Raw genomic sequence first — 26,343 nt, forward strand, 5'->3', positions numbered from 1 at the left:
TTCTCCCTGTCAGATATGATTAGGTCAGCCCCACGTCCGTACATTGATCTCCGCTCACGCCCACTCATGTCTGTGTGCAGCGTCTCCACGTGTGCGGGGCAGCAGGTGGATCAGACCCAGTGTTGGTCTGGAAAACGTAGATTTTTCTCCTTTTTCTGTTTGACGAGGAGGAGCTACAGCGGGCGAAGAGTTCAGGAAAAGAAGCTCACTTACGGCCAAAGTCACTGCAGATGCAGAGCCTTTTAGAGCCCAGCCTGATCAATCATTATTGACCGGTTGCAGATTCCTAATTGGCTGCGCTGTGCAGCATTACATGTTCAAGGCTACTGTGTGGTAACGACTTTAATAGCAACAAATGCAATAATAGTTTTAACGACAGTAGGAAATGGGAGGAGGGGGGAAGCAAAAAGTGGATCTCCACCGTCGCAGGACAACCCTGAGACTTTTTCCTGTCAGTTATGATCAGGTCAGCGCCATATGGTCACATTGATTTCTGGTATGCTTAGAACAAGCTCTCACAAAACCCGTCCCCCCCTTGCCTGCCAACTTTTTATCTGTGAGGTTTTGTGTACATCATTTTCGTGACTGACTGAGGTTGCAGTCCAGGATGATGTAAGCCTGTGTTAATTCAGGGTGGACAGTGCGGCCTTTGTTCCGTGCCCTTTGGTGCTGTGCCTGTGTGACCTCTACCATTGTGGCACCATGAGAATTTGAAGCTTTGTTTTGTTGCTGCAGTCAGAGAAAAAATGAAGCCGGGGGGGGGGGGCTTTCAACTGCACTTTCACTTTTTTTGCATCCATCATTAAGCTTGTTTATTTCTGTTTGCACTCCTGTGACATAATTATCACAGGAAAGGTTTTATTCAAATATGCAGCAGACCTGCTGAAAAAGCTTAACTCTTTACTTTAATCTTTGCTTTAAAGTCTTTCAAAGATTTGTGAAAAAAAAGGGGGGCAAGAAGCAGCAGACGTGCTTTGATGTCTGTTTGTGACTCAGTGTTGCGCCATTTCAAAATGAGATCGAGATAAGATTTTCACTTTAACCCTTTAGCACAGATGAGATATTTGTTGAGGAAGCCTTTGTGGTTAGACATAATCAGCATTTTTTACAGTCTCCAACAATAATCTAAAACCACAGGTAAACTTAACACAGGATGAGCAGACTTAAAACCTGCTTTGCTCTATTTCCTGACCTATTTGTGGTGCATCACTGGCACAACAAACTGTTGCAGAAGTGAAGATTTACCCGTTTGATTGACAGTACGTGCGTCTGTTCATGCCTCAGTCGTTTTTTGCTGGACTTGTCTGAATAGTGCATATGTTTGCGGCAGATTGCACTTATTGTTTTCTTTACTTCTCTCCACAGATCGGAGCAAACGCAGGTTTCATGTGAACAGAATGAATCCACATCCTGTTGTAACGAAGTGCTGACGCCTTGATTCACTGCCGTCCTCTGGACTGTCGCAGAAAGATAACCCTGGCCGGCGTTTTGCAACACAACCCGACCCCCGAGAGCACGGCTTCATTACCCCCCTCGCCCACACGGCTCACAGCCAGATGGCGCTTCTGGCCAATCAGATCATGGATGCCAGAATTCTCAGCAGCATGAACGGCAGGGTGGAGCTCTCCCAGTTTCTGAGAGTCACCAGCCAGAGCATCGTCACGCAGGTCGCTTCTGCCCAGGAGGACAACCGCAAGAACAGGAAGTACCCGTGTCCGCTGTGCGGGAAGCGCTTCCGCTTCAACAGCATCCTCTCCCTTCACATGCGCACGCACACGGGCGAGAAGCCCTTCAAGTGTCCGTACTGCGACCACAGGGCCGCACAGAAAGGAAACCTGAAGATACACCTTCGAACGCACAAGCAAGGGATTCTGGGTAAAGGCCGCGGGAGGGTCCGGGAGGAGAACAGGCTGCTCCACGAGCTGGAGGAGCGGGCCATACTCAGGGACAGGCAGATGCGGGCGGGTCTTGTTAGCGGCGAGCAACCTCAGACCTCATCACTGGTCCAGAAGCAGAACCTGGGAGCCGTCCCAGCAGAACCCCTGTTCTTCAGCGGCTCTGCTGCAGCAAATCTGCAGCCCAGCGCATCCGCCTTCCCCAAGGTGACAAGCGTTCTGGATGAGCCCCTCCAGGCTCAAGCCAGCGGCTTCCGCTGCTCCTTCTGCAAAGGAAAGTTCAGGAAGCAGCAGGAGCTGGAGCGCCACATCCGGATCCTCCACAAACCCTACAAATGCACCCTGTGTGACTTTGCCGCCGCGCACGAGGAGGAGCTGATCGGGCACGTGGAAATGGCACACATAACTGCAGATCTGGGCTCGGGGCAGAAACCCCCAGCAGGGACGGGCGATAAGGGGAAGCCTGCGGGTGAATTTCCCTGTGAGGTGTGCGGCCAGACCTTCAGCCAGGCCTGGTTCCTCAAAGGTCACATGAGGAAACACAAGGACTCCTTTGAGCACTGCTGTCAGATCTGTGGCCGCCGCTTCAAAGAGCCCTGGTTCCTGAAGAACCATATGAAAGTCCACCTCAACAAGCTGGCAGCCAAGAGCCTCCCCGGTGACCACAACTCTCCCTCCGACACGGGAGGCCTCACGCCGGATCTTCAGAGCAGCATCTACTCGCAGCACATCCCACGCATCCACAACAGGTTCCTGATGTCTGAGCGAGCAGATTTGCCAGATTATCAGCATGTGTTGAGCACGGCAGGCAGTGAGATGAAGGTGAGAGAAATGTTAGGGAGGATGATGTCGTCAGGTCCAGGACCTCTGACAGATCCAGACGGTTCTTCTCTGTTGGGCTTCAATCATCTCCAACCTCCTCTGAGCTCCACCAGCATGGAATATCTACGGAGAGTCATCTCCACTAGAGATGCTCTCAATAACAGCAGCACCTTCACAGGATGGCAGATCATAACACCTGGGCTGCCTGTTGAGCAGCAAATGTTCAGTGCTAAAGACCAGCAGCAGCAGCAGAGATGCTCCTCCTACCTGAGTGAGAGGAGCCTCCCTGGAGATGATGGGAAACCGGGTCTCAGTGACCCGGACAGCAAAGCACTCAGCAGACCGGGAAGCCGAGGGCCGGCAGAGATGAGCATGGAGGCAGGTGGTGCCCTGGACCATCCGCTTCAACCCTCCTCCCCCTCTGCAGGTAAATCAGGACAGAAAAACTTATTTTCACGTTTTTTTTAAAAGCTTAATGCCACAGTCACATGACCTGTACGGCTTCTGTGGGTTTTTTGGGGTATCCGTGGAGGCTTGTAGAGAGGAGCGGCTGCATCTTAAGGGCAGCGGAGGTGTGTTTTGCCTCGAGGGATGTCATGAAAATGGAATGTACCATTGTCGTACGTGTGGTAAATTTATTGTGAAGTTTTCATAAAGACTAATATAAGTTACACGCACTTATGACATACAGGTGATGCTGTCGTACGTCCACACAAACTCCACTCTGTCCGTGATGCGCGTTCAGGAGCACACTAAATGCTGAGTTCTTAAAGGTCCATTTAGCACATGGTGTTCACACTGGACAAGCAGGGAGGGGCTTCTTCTTTTTGTTTTGTTTTTCAACTGTCAACCAGCGCATTTCCACCCCCTACAGCTGGAAGAGGCTTGGTGCGAAACGTCCAAGCCAGACATAGAGACTAAATTGTTGTTGAAATTTTTGTATGAGTTTTGAAATTAGAATTCATTCAGGTTTGCACAGGACGTGGTCATTTCAACTGAGGGCGGCGTAAATGTAGCTTCACAGGCTGCACACAAGGAGGGCGCATGTATCATGTGAGCAGCACTAACGGGCGCAGCGCACAGATTACAGAGGGGTTGAAGAAATGAAAAATCTGTACGACACGCCTGCGTCTCACCTACCTATTCCCTACGTGTTGTATACGTGTTCACTACGCCCTGTCGCAGCAGAATGCATGTTTTCTCTGTAGGGGTTCACTGAGTGGTCTACGATCTTAAAGGTTTGTGCAGGTGTTACCATTTTTCTCCTGCCTGTCTCCACCTGTAAGGGTAGTTGTGACCATGGCGTAAGCGGTTGGATGAAGCTTTTCAACCTTTAATCATCTTCATTACAAGACATTCTGGGTTTTTGTTTTCCATCAAAACTCGTCATTTTCACGTCACATTATCTGCCGTTTTTCATCTTTTTTACACATGAAATGAGGGTCAACAGCAGAGCGCAGACAGCTTCATCCATGAGCTCTTTTTGTTGCTTTTAAAGATAATGGCATCATGTTGAAATGTGGGGATAATTAGTACCCTCTATTTTATATCTGTCACATCCCCACCCCTTTGCCTACGGGGGCACAAGATGTTAATGCACGCCATCTGGTGTTTTTAATGATTTGATACATACCACCCAGTGGTTTTTATGATTTGATCTACCACCTGGTATTTTTATTGATAGTGTTCGTTTCCACCTGGTGGTTTGGATGATTCGGCTCAACGGTTAGATGCCTTTCTTGTCATGGCATCCTGCGTGCATAAAGTACAGCTACCAAACGTGCTCTGGGAACAACGGACCAAACTTTGAGTTCTCCACAGCCCCCCACCCACCCCCTTCTTTCATTGTTGCAGGGGTACAGTTCTTGTGGGATTCGATCCAGTATCCTCTTAAATGATGTCCGTATAGCAGAGATAAATGGATCAGGCCCTAATCCCGTTAGACGTTTTTGTTTCCGTATTGTACACGCAGACTAGTATCTGCATATTTACATGTAAATGTCTGTGGTTTTATGGCCAAATCCCTCTCTGGTTGCTCTTTAAGGAACATATTCAAGCTCTGTTTGTTTGTTTTTTTGTAGTTTTCCTCTTCTCTGCTATCTCCCAGACCATGTGGTGTCACTTCCAGAAACATTTATGGCGGCCGGCTATAGCGGAGGATTTGACTTCTAGGACGCCACATTCAGTATCAGACTCTAATTTCAGTCAATATTAAGCATGGAAACTAATTCATTGTAAAGGTCAGGCGTCATTGCTTTAGTCAATGATGGATCCTGCAGGCACCCCCCCCCCCACACACCTCTTCCTCTCCTCCCTTCTCTGTTCTTAGTTCTGTGTAATGGTAGACTCACTCTGGGGGCTTAGCACCGCATTGTTTAGCTCTGACAATATATCCCAGAGACCTCTGCAGCTGCTCCCTGCGTTCACAATGACAGATTAATTAACACAATCACACGCTGTTGGCCCGGGCTCAGCGCACAGGTCTGCTGCAGGACAGATAGGTAAATCCTACACATATGGAGAACACGCACCACTTGATGAGGGTTTAATAACGAGGATACGTTTTTTTTCTGAGGTGTGAGGGTGTGTGTGTGTGTAACTGATCAAGTCTGTCTGGATGGTCACGAGGAAAGAAAAAGCACAGCGAGGGGGAAAAGTCTGCTTTCTGATTCAGGCGAGCGGAGATGCTGAGGAAAAATTACCACTGCCAGATGTTCAGCTTGAGGAGCATTGATTGGTCCAGAATTACTGGCTGCATTATTCATAGTCAGCCTATGGTGGTCATGAAGTTATTGATGTGCTCAATATGGATTGCAAATATAGTACAGTCCTAGCTGTCAGAGTGGGAGAGCCTTTATTTGTCTCCTGCTTTCAGCTGCAGCGCTGGATTTAGATCTTGGGCTGAAATCCCACTTTGATTTCAATGGAGGGAGGACGCGGCGCATCCGGTCTCCACACATCCATGTCGGGAAATTTACTTAATTATGAAGTGAGATTAAGAAAAATCTCTCTTCTCAGCGTGGCAAACCCATAAAAGACACATGCTGCAGGCCGCTGACCTACATTAGTCCACTTAGATCCCAGACTGGAGCAAGAAAAAAACAACTTAAGAAATTCAAATACGCTGACAGTTATTAATTAGTCCCATTCAATGCTCTTAACCTCAAGGTCAATGAGCAGACAGCAAGTAATGATGCTGTCCTCTCATGTGTTTCTTGCATTGATGCCCCTTTTACTGTAAGCGTCCGGGACAGAGCGAGGTGATGAGCGCCTGCCGATGGTAACATGAGCGCAGGTCCACGCTGTCGCTTCTCATCCGCCCCTTCCAGTGGCATCAGTCTACTCTTTCTTTTTTTGGGGGAATGATGTGTGAAAGCATCTTTGAGAGCTGCTTATCTGTCCCGGATTAAGAACAATCGCCTCTTCCTCACGTATCAGTGGGTCTGACTGGTTCGATTACCTGTTGGCTCCTCCGTCTCCCTCTCACTTCTGTCTTTTAATCCTCTTTTTAATTATTATTGCAGATATGAGGCTCAAACTAAGCTCAAAATGCTTGTTTTCCTAGCATGCAGATAAAAAGATTTACCCAGGGAGTTCTGAACACCTGCCTTGAAATATTGTTCCACCGTCTCCTGAATGCCATTTGGCTTAATTGACTTGGAAACGTCCCAAATGCGTCATTGACTATGTGGTCTAATTAATATTAATAATATATGCTATTATAAACATCAAAGAACATCTGGTGCCCCTGTTTTTCTCACCAGTCTTGTGTGTGACTCTCACTCTGTTTCATCTTAAACCAAACCAGGCAACATGTATCAGTGCTTTTCATTTCAGGTGCTTGATTATGCATATAGAGAGGCAGAGCCAACGCTCTGCTGTATATAGAGTTTGATATCTACAATATAACTGCCAAATGCCCGTGTAAGCAAATAATATGTGAGAGTGTGATTGCATTGACGGGGATATACGGCCGTAAATCTTTAAGCCCGTTTCCGTAGCCAATAAATCACCAGTTGCACGCTTTTTTTTCCCCCCCGTAGACTTTCCCGGATGGAATATTTATTTATTAATCTTTGCATTTAGGCTTTTCCTCCAACCTGGCGCATGCAGCAGGAACGGATAGCTCATATGCATCACTTCATTAGATGCTCTGTGTTAGGTGAGAGAGGCTGGGGTTTGTAATGATGCAGTAATTGGAGTTTTGGTTGATAAATCTGAGCTCTAAAATTACTCCCCTCACATAATGTGAGCCTAGGCACTGTAAGTAAATCTTAAACTGATTAAGTTAGCATGAACCAGGCAATCACAAAGATGGCACCCATCCAACGGAGGAGAGAAAAGGCAGAGTCTTTAGTCTTTGTGTTGTTTTACCGCTCCCATGAAGGCTGGCAAATGGGCTTAAGAAGGTCCACGCTGAAAGATGAGGTCAGATATGTGTGTTTTCTGCGTTGGGAGCGGGCCGGTAATGTCATCGTAATTTAAGCCACAGAATAATTGAGATATATGGCGTGTCGGAAAGAGTTCCATTAGGCCGTTTGGATTTTTATTTATTTATTTATTTTTTCTTCTGTTACTGGAGACAAGGGTGTGGCAGCCGTTGAAGTCTGTTTCCCGCTCTTGCACACTTTTAATGTAGGCGGACATTAAATCGAACAAGATGTCCACAAATTTTTTTTAAACGAAAAAACACACAAACATAAGCAGCCGGGGGGGGCTTCTTTAGTTCAAGGGCACAATTTTTCCATTTCACCTGTGACTTTTCAATCTCATTAAGGTGGAGCTCAATTTAATTAACGTGTGGGTGTTATTTTACGGTTTCGTAAACTGTAATTGCGAGGAAACTGCCTCTGTTTTGCCGCCATTCAGCAGGAAAGCGATGGTTTCTCTATTAAAACTCTCTATTAAAGTTGGAAACTAAGTGAAGCTGCTACTACAGATCATTAGATTTGGATTTACCTCTGAGAACAGCCTCGGGGTCAGATCTGGAGGGGTATGAAATTGATATTTCTGTGGCGAGGATGAATCGCCGCTGTAAGTCAGGTATTAGTCCATTAAAGAAGAACAATAAGGCATCAATATGCATAGAATTAAATTAATGGTGGTGGGTTTATCTCCCCATCCCAGACGCATCCTTAAAAGACACAGTATAATGTATGACCTGACCTTCAAATGCCAGGAGAGTGTTGGGCAATAAACTGCCAATATTTGTGGCTTAATGGCGTCAGATGACTTTTACTGTAATTGGAATGGCAGCGAAACAGCTGGGCTGTTGAAAGGCGGCACAAGGCGGAGGTCTGAGACTATCACCGACTCCAAACAGTCTCGGGGAGTGTGCTTAACCCCGCGGGGTGCCTCTGTGATAGCCATAGGGATGCAAGTGTAGGTAAACAAAGGGAAGGAGGCATTTAGATTGCCTTTAATTAAAAGTTATGGCGTGCGAGATCAAATCTTGTATCCAGATGGATATTACTCACCGGCTGAAATGAGAAAAAATTACCCTTTGTCATTCTCCACAATAACACACTTTGTACTTTTTGAATTATGCGCTGGATGTGCCATTTCTCAAGTATGAAGCAAAAATAAACGGCGCTGGAGTGGATGGCGTGGTTAATCAGAAGCGCTCACATGTTGGACGTGGTTATTTCTGACTGGAAAACCCACTTACTGCCGCTGATGGAACCAGCCTCTTGTCTGCAACATCTGCCTTGTTCTAGCTCCTTAACAATTTCACTGTTTATTATTTCTGGAAGAATCTTGTTTGCTGTTAACGTCTTTGGGTGTATTTATTGCATACGGTGGTGGCGTCCATACTGTAAGATGATGGATCACTGGAGCTGAAAGCTGATTACAAGCTTGATTTACTGCAGGGCAGCACTTAAATCATTCAACTCAGCCTGGTGTGAGATTGCAACATTTTTCATGTTTAGACAACTGGTCTTGGAGCATTGAGAGCAAAACTAGTCAGAATGCCTCATATGAGCAGAGTTTTCCTGATTCGATTTGGATTCTTTCATGTTCTTCTCTGTGTTAGGTGAGAAAGTCTTCAGGGGTCAAGTCTCCGGGGACTACGCCGCCGCCTCCGCCGCTCGCTCAGCCTCCCTCGGCTTCCGCCACGACCGCTTCCAGGTCCCCCACTGGCAGAACAGCAGAGATCTTTCCTCCCCGCTGCAGCCCAGCAGCAGCAGCAGGAGCTCCAGCCCCAAAGCCAGACCCAGATCCAGGGAGGACTGGAGCCCGGCCACGGCTCAGTACGTCAACCCGGAGAGCCTGCTGGCCAGCAGGAAGTCCGAGGCCTCTGACCAAGACGCAGGAGGTGACGGCGCTCAGGCCAGGAAGTCCCAGTACGAGCCTCTGGACCTGTCCGTGCGTCCGGACTCTCACTCGGCCGTCTCTCCCGCCGTCCTCCTGCAGATGTCTGGCCTTTTCCACAACGGACTCTCGTCCTCCGTCAGCCGCGGGCTGCAGGGTTCCTCTCAGGCACCGGCTGAGCTGGGCGAGAGGCCCGCATATCAGCGTGACCTTTTGGTGCAGGGAACAAACGAGGAGATGAACTCACAGAATGCAGCCCCTATAGGTCAAGACTGTGAAGGTGACTTCCAAGAAGACAAAAGTGATGAGGAGGATGACAACGCCACCAAGTGGAAGACGCTGAAACAGGACCTCCTGGAGCTCAAGGAGTCGGGACAGGCCAGCGCCGACTTAGAGGCGGACAGGAAGCTAAAGCGGGGAAGAGCTGCCTCCTCCCTGGAGAGTCTGACCCACGTGGACCCCCTCCAACACCAGGGTGTCCTGCTCTCCTTCCTCAGGTCCCAGGGGAGCCTGAGCGGCGCGCCCACCAGCGCGCACCAAGCCGGTCTGAACGGAAACACGGAGAAAGATGTGGCGTCAGGTGAGAAGAACCTCCAGATCACACAAAAATGCTCACTGCCTCTTTTTGCCAACCGGGGCTCCACATTTTTAGGGATCTACTGCCATCTAGTGGGCACTCTGCGCCGCCTCGTTATGGGCAGACAGATGCCTCGCTCCTCCACAGCCTATGAGAGAAGTTGGCAAACCGCCTTCTTGCTTATGACATGTGACATTGTCATGCCGCAGACTTCCAAAGAAGGTTTTTGGCAGCGCGGCAGCCCTCATCAGCGAGCGGCGGGAGTGTGAAGAGCGTGTGTGAAGCATGCCAATTATGAACAGCACACTTCCTTTTTACTTATAGCACTTGAGTCTTTTTTCCCCCTCCTCCTCCTTCCAGATCTTATCTCTGATCTCCCAAATAAGAGCTAAATAAGACCCAGGTGCGTGGCATTGATTCCCCTCCACTCTCTAAAAGCGAGGTTCAATCTCCCGGCGTGATGGGTTACAAATCGCCAAACGGATGGAGAGGCTGAGGGTCTGGAGCTGGTGTGATGTGCTTGCTGAGTGCAGATTTAATAATGCTGTCTCTCAGGAGAGGGAATCCAACAGCTGGGGTCTTTGATATGCATGTATTATGAGTGCAACACGATACACCTTCCCTCTGATCCCCCCCCCCCCCCCCTTCTTCAGAAACTCAATATGCTCATGTGAAAGACAGGAAAGTGCCTGTCAACTCCATTAGGGATTAACATCTGTTCCCCTTCTTTATGATTCCAACAGCAAGATGTAATTTTCTATTTGATTGTACAGATGGTTATTATAAAAACGCTGAACCGCTTCACCCCCCCCCCCCCACTGTCAAAGCCCTCAAACTGTTTCCCCATTTTTTTTTTCTTCTCCTTTTGTTGTAAATGAGAAATCTTCTGGATTTGGTAGATCCACCATCCCTCTGATCTATTTCTGGCCTCCATCGCCTTTGTGTATTGATCTGCCCCCCCCATTTGCATTCAACAGCTGTCAGTCAAAGCTGCCACACAGATGAGTAAGTGACATTGACGCCGCGCGGCGCGTCCTCTAAAAGTGAAGGGAGAAGCAGGTGGCGCCGCAGTCTGTCCTGTCTGCGCAGATGACCAGGTGGCTTTGTCACGGAGCTGTCTTCCCGCTGCCCCCGTCCTCGCCGCGGTGTGTGGCACACGGAGTGGCACGGTGACATATTGCCGGGCAGTTTGGACATGGAGTGATGTGCTTGTGATGACAGTTCAGGTCGACTCCAATGTGCCAGCAGTGGTAATTGGCCAGATGGTGACCTCTGCTTGAACCTGTCTGCATGCTCATTAGTCTCACCGAGCTTTGTGTCTCCGAGTGCTGACTTGACCATGCAATGTGCAGGATGGGCCACTAGATGGCGGCATTCGCCGCGGTTAGGAGGACTTGTGGCTGGCAGGAATGTACCAACATCTGACAAGAGGAGCTTCTAGTAGTTTGGAAGTCTGGTATTGATGACTTCAAGACTCACTCTGATGAAAATGCTATCAACATGTTTTTTTTTTAATTATTCTGATAATAGAGGAAACATATAAAGAAAATTGTGTGAATCAGGAGCAGATAAAAACAAAATGCTGGTTAAAAAGGTCATCTTTGTGACATATTTGGGTGGGGCACCAGCATGCGGACGCATCGCTTGCAGACAAATAGATCCATCTTTGTTTTCATTGGGCAGCTCTGATGTTGCTCGCCATTGTTGTGGCGTTGGTACTGTTGGGTTGGAGCTGTAAGCTAGCAAGAAAGAGTGTAAACAGATGGATGATGGGAAGGGGGTGGGCTCACTCCTCACCAGCAGTCCCGCCCACAACTCAGAGGTGAACTTCTAATGAACTCTTGCCGCTCCGCAGAAACTTTGTCCTTAAAAATAACTTTTTTCTTTTTTTTTGCCTAAAAAAAGTCATAATTCTAATTCAAAGATACCTCTGTTTTAAAAAAAAACCCAAAGATGATCGGAGCGGGACTTGAAGTTGCGGACAAATGGGAAAAATGGAAGGGATTAAATCAGATTGATGCTTGTTTGGTGGCTTCAGATGGAGAAGCATGAGAAAGAGTGAATATGAGAAGATCGATAAAGAAAGGATTAAGAATGAAAGAACACGGAGGGCAGAGGGAGAGAAAGGGCCCTGATTTGAAAGGTTGAAAGGGGCGAGTCATTATCTCATTGTCTGACCCCTGGGTACCCTCCGCAGAGAGGGCCAACACAGACCAGAGAAAAGGAAAGAGAAAAGAAGCCGGGAAGATCCCCATAGATGGAGATGGATGGAGCGACAGCGAGGTGAAAGAGGAGCGCTTGTGCGGCTGTCTCCATGAGCAGATGTCGTTGGAGGGCAGCGAGAGGGCAGCGCGGCCTGCCTTTGTGCCGCGCTTCTCCCCATAGAGATAATGAAGGGTGGAGCTCTGGGAAGGATGTGCAGTCATCACTCACTGTCTGTGCGCCATCAGAGCCCAGCCCGGTGTCATCCGTCACCATTCAGCTCCTCTGGCCCCCGCGGGCCCCGCCACTGTCATCATGGTCATTATCTGGGCCCGGGACTCATTCTCATCACAGCCGCACACCGACACAGGAAGACGTGTGCACAGGTGCAGACGGACACGCAACAAATACTCTACTCTGAAAACTTTCTTTGCTCGTCGCAGACCTCAAAGTTTCTGTAGGCGGGACTTTCTTTTCTACAAAAAGAGGAGTTAATTATTGTTACCCGTTATCTGGGATCTGATTTTGTTTGTCCTGATCTCCTGAAAAATGTCTTTAGTTTGCTGTTTCTCAGTGAAACCAGAAAAGTTTAGTTTTTTTCTAAAAGTAAAGGTACTGTACTAAAAGTGAGGCAGTATACTTGACATTTACTTCTTATGTTCTATCTATTTTACTTACACTACATGGTCTAAAGTATACTAGCTATACTTATATTCAAGGATACTTCATAAAATAAACTTCAAGTGTCTCAACTTTGTACTCAGACTTCCAGGTTCATCAAAACTCCATAATCTCTGGTTTATGCCATCTTTTAGTTTGGTGTATTTTTGTTTTTAATGCAAAAAGGAAATGTTAACGTCAGAAAACTATATCAAGACATGGTAAAGTCTGTAAAATAATTTCACATTAGGAATGGTTTCTATCAGAACCGGCTTCATCAGCTGCGTTTATATGGAGTCAAATCAGGATCAGCCTCAGGTGAACGAAGAACCAGATTGTAAATATGCCTTTATTATCTTAACAACAGCTGTTCTGGAGCGGAAATGACGTCACCCGTCTGTCACCTGATGTCAACCCTGTCCGGGTAGCCAATGGGCTCAAAGCCCCGCCCCCATGCACATTTAGGAGCAAAGTGGGAATTAAAAACTGAAGACTGAAAGCAAACAAGGAGAGAAATGAAAAAACAAAAGTTGAAAATGCAAAACAGCTGCTGTTACTAATAAATGTTATTATTAAGTGTTTATAGTTTTTTATTTCAATTTTAAATTTATTTTTTAATATTTTTAACATTACCTTCAAGTTTAAAGTACATATCATAAACATTTCAATACGTCCTTTGAGTTTACATGTACTTTTGAGTTTTAAACTGTTTTCCAGGCTTCAATTTGTTTTTTCAAATATACAATCTGGTTTTTCCTTCTCTGGTTTGACCCCTTGGGGTCATCAGAAGTCAAATTTTTTTTCTTTTTCTTTCAAATCAGTTTTTCTTAAAGTCCCCCTCCAAACATCTTTTGGGCCGTCACCCACTCGCTCCTCACACCCCCAATACTTAGAAATGCAATATTAAGCTGAATTTCCTTCATAAATAAATGTCCTCCATCATCAGAAAAGCAAAAAACAGTATTTTCATGAGAGTGGGTCAGTAATGAGGATCAAAACCTCAAAGCCGACACCAGCGGTTCTCCCTCATTTCAGCTGAAACGCTGTTGACAGATCCATGCAGCTGAGATCTCACGAAAGCGGGTCCAAATCCTCCAAACATGCAGCATGTGCACGTGGGAAGGCTGTGGAGTCCACGCTCTGGTCTGATGTGAAGCTGCGGTTGGAGCGGCCTGTGAATGGAGGATCATGTGGCGCAGAGATGGATGGCTGGGATCCCACTGCTGTCTCCTCTAATTGTAAAATATTAGTTACATTAGACTCTGGCCTGTGATTAATGGCACTTATTTGTAGGCTGGCCTCCTCTGGACCTCCCCACTCCTCTGGTGGGAGGAGACAAAGGACAGCTGACTGCGGAGGACGGACAGGAAAGTGAGGAGCGAGCAGGGAGGGGGACAAAGCAGGCGGCGCATGTAAACAGGAGACATTTTCGGCTCATTATGAAGCGCTTTAGTGAGAGGCTGAGAGTTGCTGCTGGTGTCTGGCTGCCGTCACAAACGGGGCGGCTGCAAATCTGTTTGGTGTATCGAGTTTCAGCAGATGTGTGAAACTTGAGAGGGTGGGATGAAAGTGATGCGCTAAAAAAACAGAACAGCTTCTTTTTCTGGTTTTTCACTTCCTCTGATCGACGCTGACGCCAGACAAGAGAAGTTCCCAAACTTTGACGAAGCTTTTGATTTGGAGGAGCTGCAGCTCGGTGACGTCCTGATGGGATTCAGATGTGCCGGGCCTCATCCCGTCTTTGTGTGATGCGTTTACGGCCATCGGGTTATTATACACCAACAGATGGAGCGTTCCTTTTTATTGCTCACATCTTCTGTTAAACCCCCCCCACACACACTTTTTTAATGCAGAGTTGGAGGTGAGCGTTCGCTGGCATACAGATGTCTGCTCTGATGAAGAGGAGGGGAGCAGACATGGGGGGTGAAGGGGCTGAGTTTTTGGGAAGCGATAGGAAATGACATCAGCGCATGACGGTGACTCACTGAGGTGTTGGACGCAGCGGGAAGGGAAAGGTGCTTGTTTGAGGCGACGTCGCAGAAATATATGGAGTTAATTTAGTCTCAAACTGTTTCACAAACATAACTTTGAGGTACACTTGTCACACTTCGTATGATCTGTGACTTTATAAGTGAACCTCAACATTATGTTTGTGAAACACTTCATGTGCATTTGTGAATTTATATGACATGTTTGCAGGAACCTATAGTTGTGAATCAAAGCGTGTGTATTTGTGAAACCGGTTGTGGTCATTTCTGATTATTGAGACGGACTGAACTCCATAGAAAAGGCGACGACTCGGCCGTGGAGGCAGACAGGTAAACGAGTTCTGGTTTGGATCTCCGCCCTCGGCCCGGCTTCGGTGTCTCACTGAGGTCAGATTAACTTCTGGAGGTGAAGGCGTTTGCGGGTGTCGTGCGGGCTCACAGTGGTGGAGATGCGGCGGCGGCGGCGGCTGCTAAAGAGGTGGACGGACAGGAAGTTTTGGCATGCGCTCCCTCGCAGCTGCAGACGCCGGTCATTCCTCAACTCAACACATGTGGGGGGGTGTTTATTTATCTGTGTGTGTGGATGGATTCATGTTGAAAATACGTCAGCTAATAATCATGTTTTTTATAAACTCTACCGAAATGAGGATTGAATTAGTAAATCTTCAGTCTGTTTGCTTTCATTTTGCTCTTTTTCTTTGGCATAAATGTCCAACAGTTATTCAGATCATGTCTTTTCGCTCAGCTTTAGCCTTTTCCAGGATTTGTTTTGTAGTAGTTTGTCAGGGATTTCTGCTGCATTAGTCATTCTTTCCTAATCTCATAATAAGATGATTGAATCCTGGAAAACACATCATTTCCACAGTTTTTTTTACATCAATATACATAAAAAATCCCCCTGATGAGTACACACTTGAAGTACAAACTGAGAATCCCACAGATGCAATGAGGTGTTCAGCCTCCTGCTTCCTGTCTGAAGCCTTTTGTCACTCTAGTTTTCTACTGAAAAACAAAGAAAAATCACAACTCTGACTCTGATTTCAGAAAAATGCCTTCAAAACATCCCCTAAAACCCGCCGGCGTTCCAACACATGCGACGTTGTAATGTAGATTTAAAAAAAGAACTTTGTCTTGTTTGTAGTTTAAATATCTTATTTCATTTAATGGGAGACAAAACTAACTTCCTAGTAACGTCAGCAAAATCTAACAACTTGACAATAATTCTTAAATATTTTGATGAGTCATTTGATCTTGAAAGCATCTCATTTCTAACAATATATCTAAAGAAAGGAGTTTTTATTACTCTGACGGTTTTCTTTCACTGAGTGGTCTGGAGACAAACAGACCTGCTTGATTTGGGGAAACCGGAAAGTTTGATTGGACAAACAACACAATGCATTTAACAAAATTGGTTTATAACTTTGTAACTTTTATGACAAAACTATTTTAAATTTATTTAAATTTTAAATTGTAAAAGCTCCAATGCCATTGTTTTCTCTTGTCAATGTTGGATATACAGTGCATTCTGTAGTGCTGTCCGAATCTACAATTCAAAAAACCAGTGAGCATCGATGCTCAGTAGATTGGAGAATATGGACCACAATGCATTGCATTTGAACAATTTCTGCCAAAAAATGTATATATATGTATTTTTTAATAAACAATCAACATTTTCACTATCAGAACACAGTGGACTCATAAATCCAGATGTCGTCAAATTCTCAGATTGATTCGATTTTCACTTCCCGAAAGCGGTGATGTCATATTCGCTTTTTAAACAAAAAAAAAAAGTAGTGATCATGGTGTCAGAATTGCTTTTAAAATCCAGGGCACTAGAAAATCCAGCACTAGTATTTAGAGATTAGGGAGTGAATTTAGACACATCTTTTACCTGCTTAAATATAGGTTGATCATAATAATAAAATAATATTTAAGATGTGAAATTTTAAGATGATTATAGTTTAAACAAAGATATTTGGACTGCTGCAGCTCCTAAAATAAGATATATTTGGGGGAAAAAAACTGAATAAATACTTAAAAGTTATAAAATACACCCTTATTTTAAGACTTAATATTTCCAATTACCAGAGAAATATACATAAATATACATATACATTTTTACCTCAAGATTTGTTTTCACCCTTAAAGGACGGGACATTGCTACATATATTTAAATCCCTCTCCGATCGTCTTTTAATCTATTTTCAAAGTGGTCTTTTAGGTATGGTTACGCTGTTTTTAGTCAAATCCAAGAAGCGTGTGTGGTTTTCTAGGACATGGTAAACACTTGTAAAGCGCTTTATAGTCACAGTCCCATTTACACACTGGTGGTGGCTCCACCTTCCACCAGACGCAAGGTGGGGTTCAGTGTCTTGCCCAAGGACACTTCAACACATGGGCGGGCAGGAATCGAACCTGAAATCTTCCGATCAGGGGTCGTCCGCCCTACAGCTGCACCACGGCCGCCCACAGGACATAGTTTCTGCAGGAGTTCATCAGAAATTGAACTCTGAGGTTGGTGAGAGCAACCCCACCCTCCTTCACCCACCTTTTTGCTGAGAGCGCTCTGTTTACAGGCTCTCCCAGTAGCTTACAGCCCCTCACCCCCCCAACCTAACATCAGCGATGCAGCAAAATGAGTGAGCGACATTAAATCCATCCATCCGTGCAGGTAGATTCAGATTCCAGCTCAGACGAGGGAAACAAAGACGTTCATGGATCTTTTTGTCTGCAGGTGGATGCATCAGAATGGAGCAGAGCAGGGAGCTTGTGGCCCCCCCAACGTAATTTCTACAACACAAAAACCATATTTTTAAATGCTATTTTTTGTCTGCCACCGACTCACAGTGACTTGAATGAAGAAATACTCTGGAATTTAATTTTGAGCTTAATTTTCCTGATCTCTGTCCTCCATCATGAGAAAGAGACAACAAGAACATGTTAAAAACACCAAAAATCCCATTTTCATCGTAGTGGGTCTCTAAGGAATCAGATGAATTCTATTCATTCTATTAGCAGATTTTTTTCACTCAAAAGCTTCCTGTATTTTGGTATTTTTGTTTACTCTTTTTGAAAAGGATGTTTTGGGAGTTTTGGGATATTTCCATGTAAAGTTCCGATCAGAAAAAGCCTGGGAGCTCATTTCTCTGTGTTTCCTTTCAGCCCGGAAGCCGTTCCAGTGCAGGTACTGTCCATACAGCGCGTCCCAGAAGGGCAACCTGAAGACCCACGTCCTGTGCGTCCACCGCAAGCCCTTCGACAACAGCCTCTACCCCGACCGCCGCCTTCGACGCTCACACGCGCCCCAGCTGCCCCCCAGACTGCCCGTGGGTGTCGCGGGAGGCGACGGCGCGTCGGGAAGGGACCAGATCGGCTCCACATCGCTGTGTGGGACTTGATGTTGCCATGGCAACTGCAGATACAGACGGTTCTGATTCCCGCTTTAGCTTCACCTTGAAGGGGTTTAGGATGATGGAGATAATTTTAACACCATGATGTACATTCCAGTGTTTACTTGAAGAGCCACAGTACGTATTTATCTGTAGCAGAAGACGCTGCCTATATGAATAAAGTCCATTGTGATGTGACGTGTAGCGACGGTACCCAGTGCCATTTATTTGAGGATTTTTCTGTGTTTGTATGGATCTATCAGCCCAGCCCTCGGCCGCTCAAAGCGCTTGTTCTTTCATCCAGTAAATAACCTGTGTTGCTTTTTCTTTTTTTGTAAATATGGCTCTATTTTCCTTCCAGTCCAGAAGTCTTGTCTATCTGTCAGGATGTGGTGCCAGATGTTGGGCCTTTAATCGCAGCAGATGTAATGAAGTAGAATGTTGCACATCGGAGCCTCCATTTGTTCTGGATTCCACTCCAGGGAAAAAGCTTCCCTCACATATAATTATTGCCCATTAACTCCTTTGCTTCATGCCTTGGTGCTGGAACAATGCTCAATTAAGGGGAACCGCCAATGAGGAAAAACTGCAGAGATTCATTGATAGAACATTCAAACGTTTTGGTTTTTTCCCCCCTCAAAGTGGAGCCAGCCATGTGTGTTTCTATGTAATCTACTCGCTGAGGCCTAATCAAAAAAATGACTGGGAGCTGCTTCTGCCATGTGTGGCGGTTCGAGCTCCATCGACGCTCCCTCAGCCTCTCGTGCCAAAAGCCCGCCTGCACACCGAAGATCACCTTGGGCAGCTGTGCGCCTGCTCAGCCGGGCCCCGACAGCCACGGCGACGTGACTCTGACTGACAGTCCGCTTGACAACTGCATTCATGCGCCACCTGCTAGCTGTCAATCAGGGCAGCCATCCTGGGGCTATTGACGGAGCTGTCAGCTTGTGTGAGACGTGTCTGTCAAAGCCCACCCACTCTGCCACTCTGCCTGGGCAGCCTGACATCCGTTTACTGTCCTCCTTCCAGCCTCCTTCTCTGTAAGTCTGTCTGTCTCCTGCCTGCTCCCCATCAGGGACACGACAGCCCCTTAATCCCTGATCCAATCGCAGATTCTTCAGACACACATTTGTCATTCTCAAACCCTGGGCTTTTTGGAACGGAGTTCCTCACAAATCCGTCTGCAGGGGACTCGCAGCTGATGTTGTTTTTCATGGGCCTCTTGTTTCTGTATGTATCTAGTCAACCTTGATACCATTGTTCTTCCTCTCCCCAAGTTTCCTCCTATGCCATCCTCTGCTCATTCATCCTTCATCTCTCCACCCGACAGGTGACAAGGTCTGAGCCTCCAGCCGACTGGCTAATCGGAGGCTCGTCATACCTGTCAATACCGCTTTAGAGATCTGTCAGAGCAGATCAGGCCAGACCGCTCCATCTTGTGAGTTGACCAAGGGCGCCAAGTCTTGAGGAAAAAACTTTAATTTTGGATATGAATCATCGCTAAAGCCTCGTCCTGTCAAAGCCTCTAATTAGGCACGGGTTCCCTTAAAGCTGGGCCTTTTCATTAATTCTGGATAAGTTTGTTAATTACTCTTAATGGTGATGAATGTGTTCACTGTCAATGTCATGCTCTGGGCCTCATCTCACCTCTTCACTCCCCGTTAAAAGACAGTTTAGCACCATCGTTTACAGCAAAAAGATGGCAAACCATTGGCTTTATGAGAACTAGACTGAGTGACTCCTCCCCTCCTGGCGTTCCAGACAGGAAGTGGCTCCAAGAAGCCAAAATAACCAGCTGTTCCTCTGTCATTCTATTGGTCAGAAGAACCTTTCTGGCTCCGACACCTTTTTCCTTGATACTCCTCTTTTTTTCTCCTTTTCATAGGTTTCCTGTAGTTCAAGTTATAAACGGAACAATCAGATGCCTCAGTAAAAGTAGGCGGAGCCAGCCGGCCCTTCGTCATACAGGGTAGGGGTGTGGCCTTCAAACAAACTCCCTCCTGATTAGTCAGTGGTTGCTATAGAAACTCAGACCGACTCGGACCAATCGTCTGGCTCCGACGTGGCCCATATCGCCAAAATATGGCGTCCGAATCGAAGCCTAAAGAAACCACATTCTATGAGCGCCACAGTTTGCCGATCTCTCCGCCCAAACATTGGCTCACCTTGATCCTTTCTGCACCGAGACGCCATGTTCACCTGCAGTACATCAAGTTTCTGTCTCGGACACCTATGAATAACCTCTCTGAGAGGGGGGGGGGGTGCCTTCTCATTTCCTGTTTACTTTTATTGAACATCGAAATCAGAACCGTGTCATTTTTAATTGTGAGGTGTTGATGGAGAAGTAAACTTTTTGAACAGAACTTCTTGTCCACATCTTTTCTTTCCCGCCGCCGCCGCCGCCACTCTGTGCTCATCAGCGGCTCCCGCTTGAGGTCTCTGTCTTTCAGCCGCATTGACAGAGGCAGGCCATGTTCTGCTAATCAGCTTGAATAAGTAAAGGAAACAGTTTGACAGGCCAGGTAATGAGAAGTAATGAATCACTAATCACAGTCTCCTACAACCCTTGGAGCACAGATGAAAAATTAAAGGTAATTAGCCGGCACAGTTGTGAAAACAATATTTAAGACTGTTGGCATGGCATGGCACAGACTTAACAGATTGTCAGCGGCGATAACATACATCAGCAGTTCACTGAAGTCCTAATATCAAGCTGTTACTGAAAAGCCGGTTCTTTGACGGATCTTCGTGGGCCTGCAAGCTGTTTTCCTTCTCTATAACCCTTGTTCTATCCTATGGGGTCCAGTTGACCCGATCCTTACATTGACGTGTTCTCCCTACCATGACAAAGGTGGAGAGGATTTCATGTAATCCATGGACACCAGTGAAGATCAAAAATCATTGAAGAAAAAAGGTTTAGGCACTGTCTAGTGGGTCTAGATGACCCAACTCCCAATGTTAAAGTCCCTAGGATAGCACAAGGGTTAAGAACGACAGATGCCCGAATCCTCTGGGGCGTTTGCATCGAGTTGGAGGGGGAGGAAATACAATCCCAACACGGTTTTGAGATTTTGCTCAGGGAGGAAGGGTTCCTGAGGCGGAAAGGCCCCGGCGCCTCGCCGCGGTTCCCGGGCCTGACAGCGGAGCGAGGGCCGCCCTGACAGAGCCCCTGCTTGACAAGGTTGTGTGAGACTGCGGGTACAGGATCCAGACATGGGCTGTCAGTCAAAGCCGGCACATCTCCCCGCGGAGACACATCGGTTTAGTCACAGGAACAAAGGAGCTAATATGCGTTAAGTGGAGCAAGGCACGCATATGGGCCCGCTTGAGCCCCGTTGTCCCGAGGCTGGGATTGAACGGATGCCAAAGAACATAAGCCCAAGATATAAAAAGGAATTACAAGGGAACAAATAAAACACGAGAATTATGTCGGTGTGAGAAATGGGGAGGGGGGGGTGGTCCTGCTTGTGTGCCGGCTCGCCTCTCCTGTTTTAGGAACCGGGGGGCCCCGGGGCCCCGCACCTGTTCTTACCAGGGAGCTTCAGACTGAACGGAAGACGGGAAGAGAAAAGTGGGACAGGAGGAGGAGATGATGGAGAGGGAGGTGGGGGGCATCAGACACAATCCAGATGTTGCTTTATCAGATGCAGCAGTTACACTTTTGTGTTTAAGGCAGCAGGTGATCGTAGGCAGGAGGGTAAATCTGAGCTTCTCTTGTGTCATGTGACCCCCCCCCCCCAGATGAAAAGACCTGCAAACTCCATTAAAACCGATTGGTGGGATGTGATAGAGCCTGAGGTTAAAAGCTGTCACTGTTTGACAAACTACGCACCACAAAGAGACAACAGACGGACTGTGGTTCTCACGTTGAGCATCACTTCACGCAACTCGCACGAGCCATCACCTCCAAGACGTTCCCCCAGATTTCCCCACACTGATGATCTTCACTGGGGGGAGGACTTTCTTTGAGTCCATGCACGCTGACCAGCGGATGAACAGGAGGAGAGTTTTTCTTCTTCTTCCTCAGCAGCAGAGCTTCAGGTGTCACTTTGACAACCTCCCACTGAAGCTTGGTGGACCCGAGGAGTGAAGAGTCTCCCTGGGATGATGCCCCCAATCCTCTGATTTGAAGCGACAGCCACATCCTTGACAAACGCACCTGTCATTGTTCGAGTCACATCACATTTTCACTTCCAGAGACAGTAAAGGTGTGCGTGTCTGCGTTTACCCACCAGAAAAGTGTTGTATGCCCCCCACCCCCCTTTTTTTTTTGGTGCGTCCATCGGGCTCCAGCTGTTGTTCAGGAACCCGGCCAGATCCTCTCATTGGCTCCTCCAGCCGACGTTTATGAAACAAGACATCTGGGATATTTATTTTCAAACACGCGTCAGGAACGGATTTAACGCGCCAGAACCTGCTGACCATCACTTTGCGCCCAGCGCAGCCTCATCTCTGCGCCTCTGCAGGGGTGTGGCGACTTTGGAGCGGGGAGGTGTCGGTCGGTCGGTTATGGGGACTGAGGAAGGGGGGGGAGGGGGGTGATGAGCTGCTGCAATAATAAGCAGATTTTAATGATTTACTATAAATCAGCAGCCGAGGCCTCTGCTTGGGGAGACTGAGGGGGATGACAGCTCCTGACTCACACACCTCGCAAATGCCTTGCTGATGATGTGTGCGCGCTTCAGATCATCAATCACCGGGCAAACACACACCCATACACACACACACACACACACACACACACATGGAAGCAGACGCCGAGCATTTACAAAAGAATAAAAACATGCTTTCAGCACACAGGTGCACACGCGTGTGTGTGGCCACACACATGCTTCTCGTCTCTAATGTCTCTACTGCTGTGGCAGGGGACAAATCAATCACGGGTACAGAAGTTCAAGGGGGTAAGAGATTGTCTGGTGGGTTTTTCCCCCCCGATGCTATTGATTCCATTTTACTGGCATCATCGCCAAGCTGTCTCACAAACCGCCGGATGGCGATGGATTGAAAGCGGATGATTGAGAGAGGAGGCAGGGTGACATTCACTGTAATCTCGGCCCCCTCCCCGCCTCTCTTCTAATGCGCGGACGCGGCCGGTGACATTGAAAGTTGGTGTCGCGGACGAAGTTTCAGGCTCTCGCCTCCACTTTGGTTTGTGTTTGCTTTCAGAGTCTGACTGATGGTCTGCGGGGAACAAACAGAAAGCCCCTCCTGAAGCAAAAAAGCGAGTGGGAGGAAATGAGTGACATGATTTCACTCCACGCCCGGTCTCCCCAGGAATGTTTCCTTATCTGGGGATAAACGAGGGGGATTTTCCAGGTAATGATGGAGAGCTGTCGGGATTAGGAAGAGGAAGAAAATGACTGAATGGACAGATCAAGCAAGAGGATGTTGGGAAATCACGATGGCATGAACTTAAGACGGATTTCTGGACTCCTGGGTGGAGCTACACGTTGACCCTTTTCAACCATATTTGAACTTTCTTTGTTTTAAACTCCTGAATTATGACACAACACGGAGTGTCCCATCACTCAGCAGGAGGTTACAATGTAAAGCCATAATCCTAATTCAGATGAGATCATTTACCTTCAGAATCACAATGAAAACTTCAAAGTGATGATGAACTTCAAATCCTTCACTGCCCCTCAGGATCAGTACATCACCGCTGGGCTGTTCATCACATTATATCTGCATTACCATGATGCACAAGTTTAATTACAGGTGGATGGATGCTTCATTCATCTTTGCTTCTGCTGACATCTTGATTAAAAATGTTTAAAGGATTATCTATGAGGCTCTTATTTGTGTCCTTGTGTTCGTCTTTTCAACTTTCATCCACTGGACTGATTTATTCCTCTTGTCTATAAATACGTTGACAGCGTTCACCTGATGGATTGGTCCGGTGACTTTGTACAAACTGTAGGTAAACAATTACTATTCATGTTTCATCATCTCTGAATCTATACCAGGAAACTGCCACCTCAGAGCGGACAAAAGGTTAGGCCTCAGCCTATTGTTCTGCGTTTGGTCAAATGTCAGCCAGCAATAAATTCAGAAAAAGTCTGAAAAGCAATAAAAAAGACATTCTTTCACTCAAAAGCTGCTCTGCTTTAGCATCTGCTTTAGCATCTGCCTTAGCATCTGCATTAGTATCTGCCTTAGCATCTGCTTTAGCATCTGCTTTAGTATCTGCATTAGCATCTGCGTTAACATCTGCTTTAGTATCTGCGTTAGCATCTGCTTTAGTATCTGCTTTAGTATCTGCATTAGCATCTGCGTTAACATCTGCTTTAGTATCTGCATTAGCATCTGCGTTAACATCTGCTTTAGTATCTGCATTAGCATCTGCGTTAACATCTGCTTTAGTATCTGCGTTAGCATCTGCTTAAGTATCTGCGTTAGCATCTGCTTTAGCATCTGCTTTAGCATCTGCTTTAGCATCTGCTTTAGCATCTGCGTTAGTATCTGCCTTAGCATCTGCGTTAGCATCTGCGTTAGCATCTGCGTTAGCATCTGCGTTAACATCTGCTTTAGCATCTGCATTAGCATCTGCATTAGCATCTGCGTTAACATCTGCTTTAGCATCTGCGTTAGCATCTGCTTTAGTATCTGCATTAGCATCTGCTTTAGTATCTGCATTAGCATCCGCGTTAACATCTGCTTTAGTATCTGCGTTAGCATCTGCTTTAGCATCTGCCTTAGCATCTGCGTTAGCATCTGCCTTAGCATCTGCGTTAGCAGCTGCCTTAGCAGCTGCTTTAGCAGCTGCTTTAGCATCTGCATTAGCATCTGCATTAGCATCTGCTTTAGTATCTGCCTTAGCATCTGCTTTAGCATCTGCTTTAGCATCTGCAGTAGCATCTGCTTTAGCATCTGCCTTAACATCTGCCTTAGCATCTGCCTTAGCATCTGCTTTAGCATCTGCCTTAGCATCTGCGTTAGCAGCTGCTTTAGCATCTGCAGTAGCATCTGCATTAGCATTTGCTTTAGCATCTGCGTTAGCATCTGCGTTAGCATCTGCCTTAGCATCTGCATTAGCATCTCCGTTAGCATCTGCATTAGCATCTCCGTTAGCATCTGCTTTAGTATCTGCGTTAGCATCTGCTTTAGCATCTGCTAGCATGGCTATTTTGGTCCCAAAGCAGCAGTTCTGAACCAAAGGACCCGATAGTTTTCACAATTCTGATTATCACTGCAACTTTGAGCACGCACCTATAGTTGTGTTTGCACGCACCTATAGCTGGGTAAAATGAATTTTTGGCACAGTGAACGACCCCTCCGCACCTAAAAAATAAAACATCACAGCGGGAGAAACTGTCAAAAAAAAAAAGAACAGGACCAAAATCTCTTATGTGGCTCAAAAATCCCTAAAATAAAGTTTAAAATCTACTAATGAAACCAAAAAACACGTGTCGGGGAAATCCAAAAGAAGTTTTTGAAGTCATACTGGGATGGCCACAGGACCTATCTTGAAAAAATTTGCAGACTTTCAAATTTGTCCGCATTATAGGAAAAGAGCGATCCTTCTGAAAATTTCACACAATACTGAAGTTTTGTTGACCTTTGACCTCGGAAAGAGGACACCATCTTGAATGAAAAAAAAAAATCACCTTTTAGTACCTTCTAGAAGTCTAAACTCATCCATCATCTCTTCGCCTTGTTGTGGCGTTTAGCCCGATAGCTAACACCTTCTCTCTCTGGCGTGTCCATTTGGTCAGGAGGACCCAGAGGTCGCCTTGGCTTCCCGCTCCTCTCTCTTCAAGCCAATAAACGTCCATCTTTTCCAGCTGAGTCAGTGTCATTCTGGGGTCCTGCCTCAGTTACAGTTTTATCTCATGAATTTGTCATGACCAGGACGGTGCGGACCTTCTCCACACGTCATGTTTGCTCAGAACCGGTGTCTGTCCAGTTCTCTGTGGGCTGGATACCTACAGTTTAGCCCTGTGTGTGTATGTGTGTGTGCGTGTGTGTGAGAGAGAGATCATCTGTCAGGTTGTGATTACTGTGTTAGGAGTTTCTCAAACAGCCTCCTTCATGTCCCCGAGGCCACGGAGTGAAAGGTCTTTTCAGACCAAACTGTGGAAAAATGGATGAACTAAAACCATGAGAAGTGCTTCACAGGAAAACAACAAACGACGATTCATTTCTTCCATCAGAGCGAACTGCAGCCAGCTGTTTCCCTTTCATCAAGACTGCAAAGACCGAAGGCAAACGTTGAAGTTTAGTGTCAAGATAGTGTCAGCGGAGCCGTCAGGGACGCTTAAAAAACAGTTGTGCTTCGTAAGGTTCTGACAGAAACATGTAGAACCACCCCTAAATTCATGGAGACCGTCATTAAGAAATCACATGACTTCTGATTGGGTCACATATTTGTGTAAATGAAAAATAGATCTTTGATAACAGAACTTCTTTTTTTAGCAGGTTTCACACGTCGCTGCAGCCTCTGAAAGACTAAACTGTTTGTTCTTCTCTTCAAGCAAACTCCACAGTGATCACTGACA

General features: G+C 46.6%; 1 protein-coding gene across 1 annotated transcript; it reads left to right on the top strand.

Annotated features, from left to right (window-relative positions):
- Positions 1–1,433: 1,433 nt before the first annotated feature.
- LOC101163897 (zinc finger protein 536) lies at positions 1,434–18,049 on the top strand (the record flags this gene model as incomplete). Its single annotated transcript, XM_011476521.2, has 3 exons — positions 1,434–3,144; positions 8,752–9,609; positions 17,619–18,049. Coding segments are annotated over 3 exons (2,805 nt in total), but the record flags the coding sequence as incomplete, so codon positions are not given.
- Positions 18,050–26,343: the final 8,294 nt, after the last annotated feature.

This window comes from Oryzias latipes, chromosome 6 (genome assembly GCF_002234675.1).
Source record: "Oryzias latipes chromosome 6, ASM223467v1".
In the NCBI taxonomy this organism is placed as follows: Eukaryota; Metazoa; Chordata; class Actinopteri; order Beloniformes; family Adrianichthyidae; genus Oryzias; species Oryzias latipes.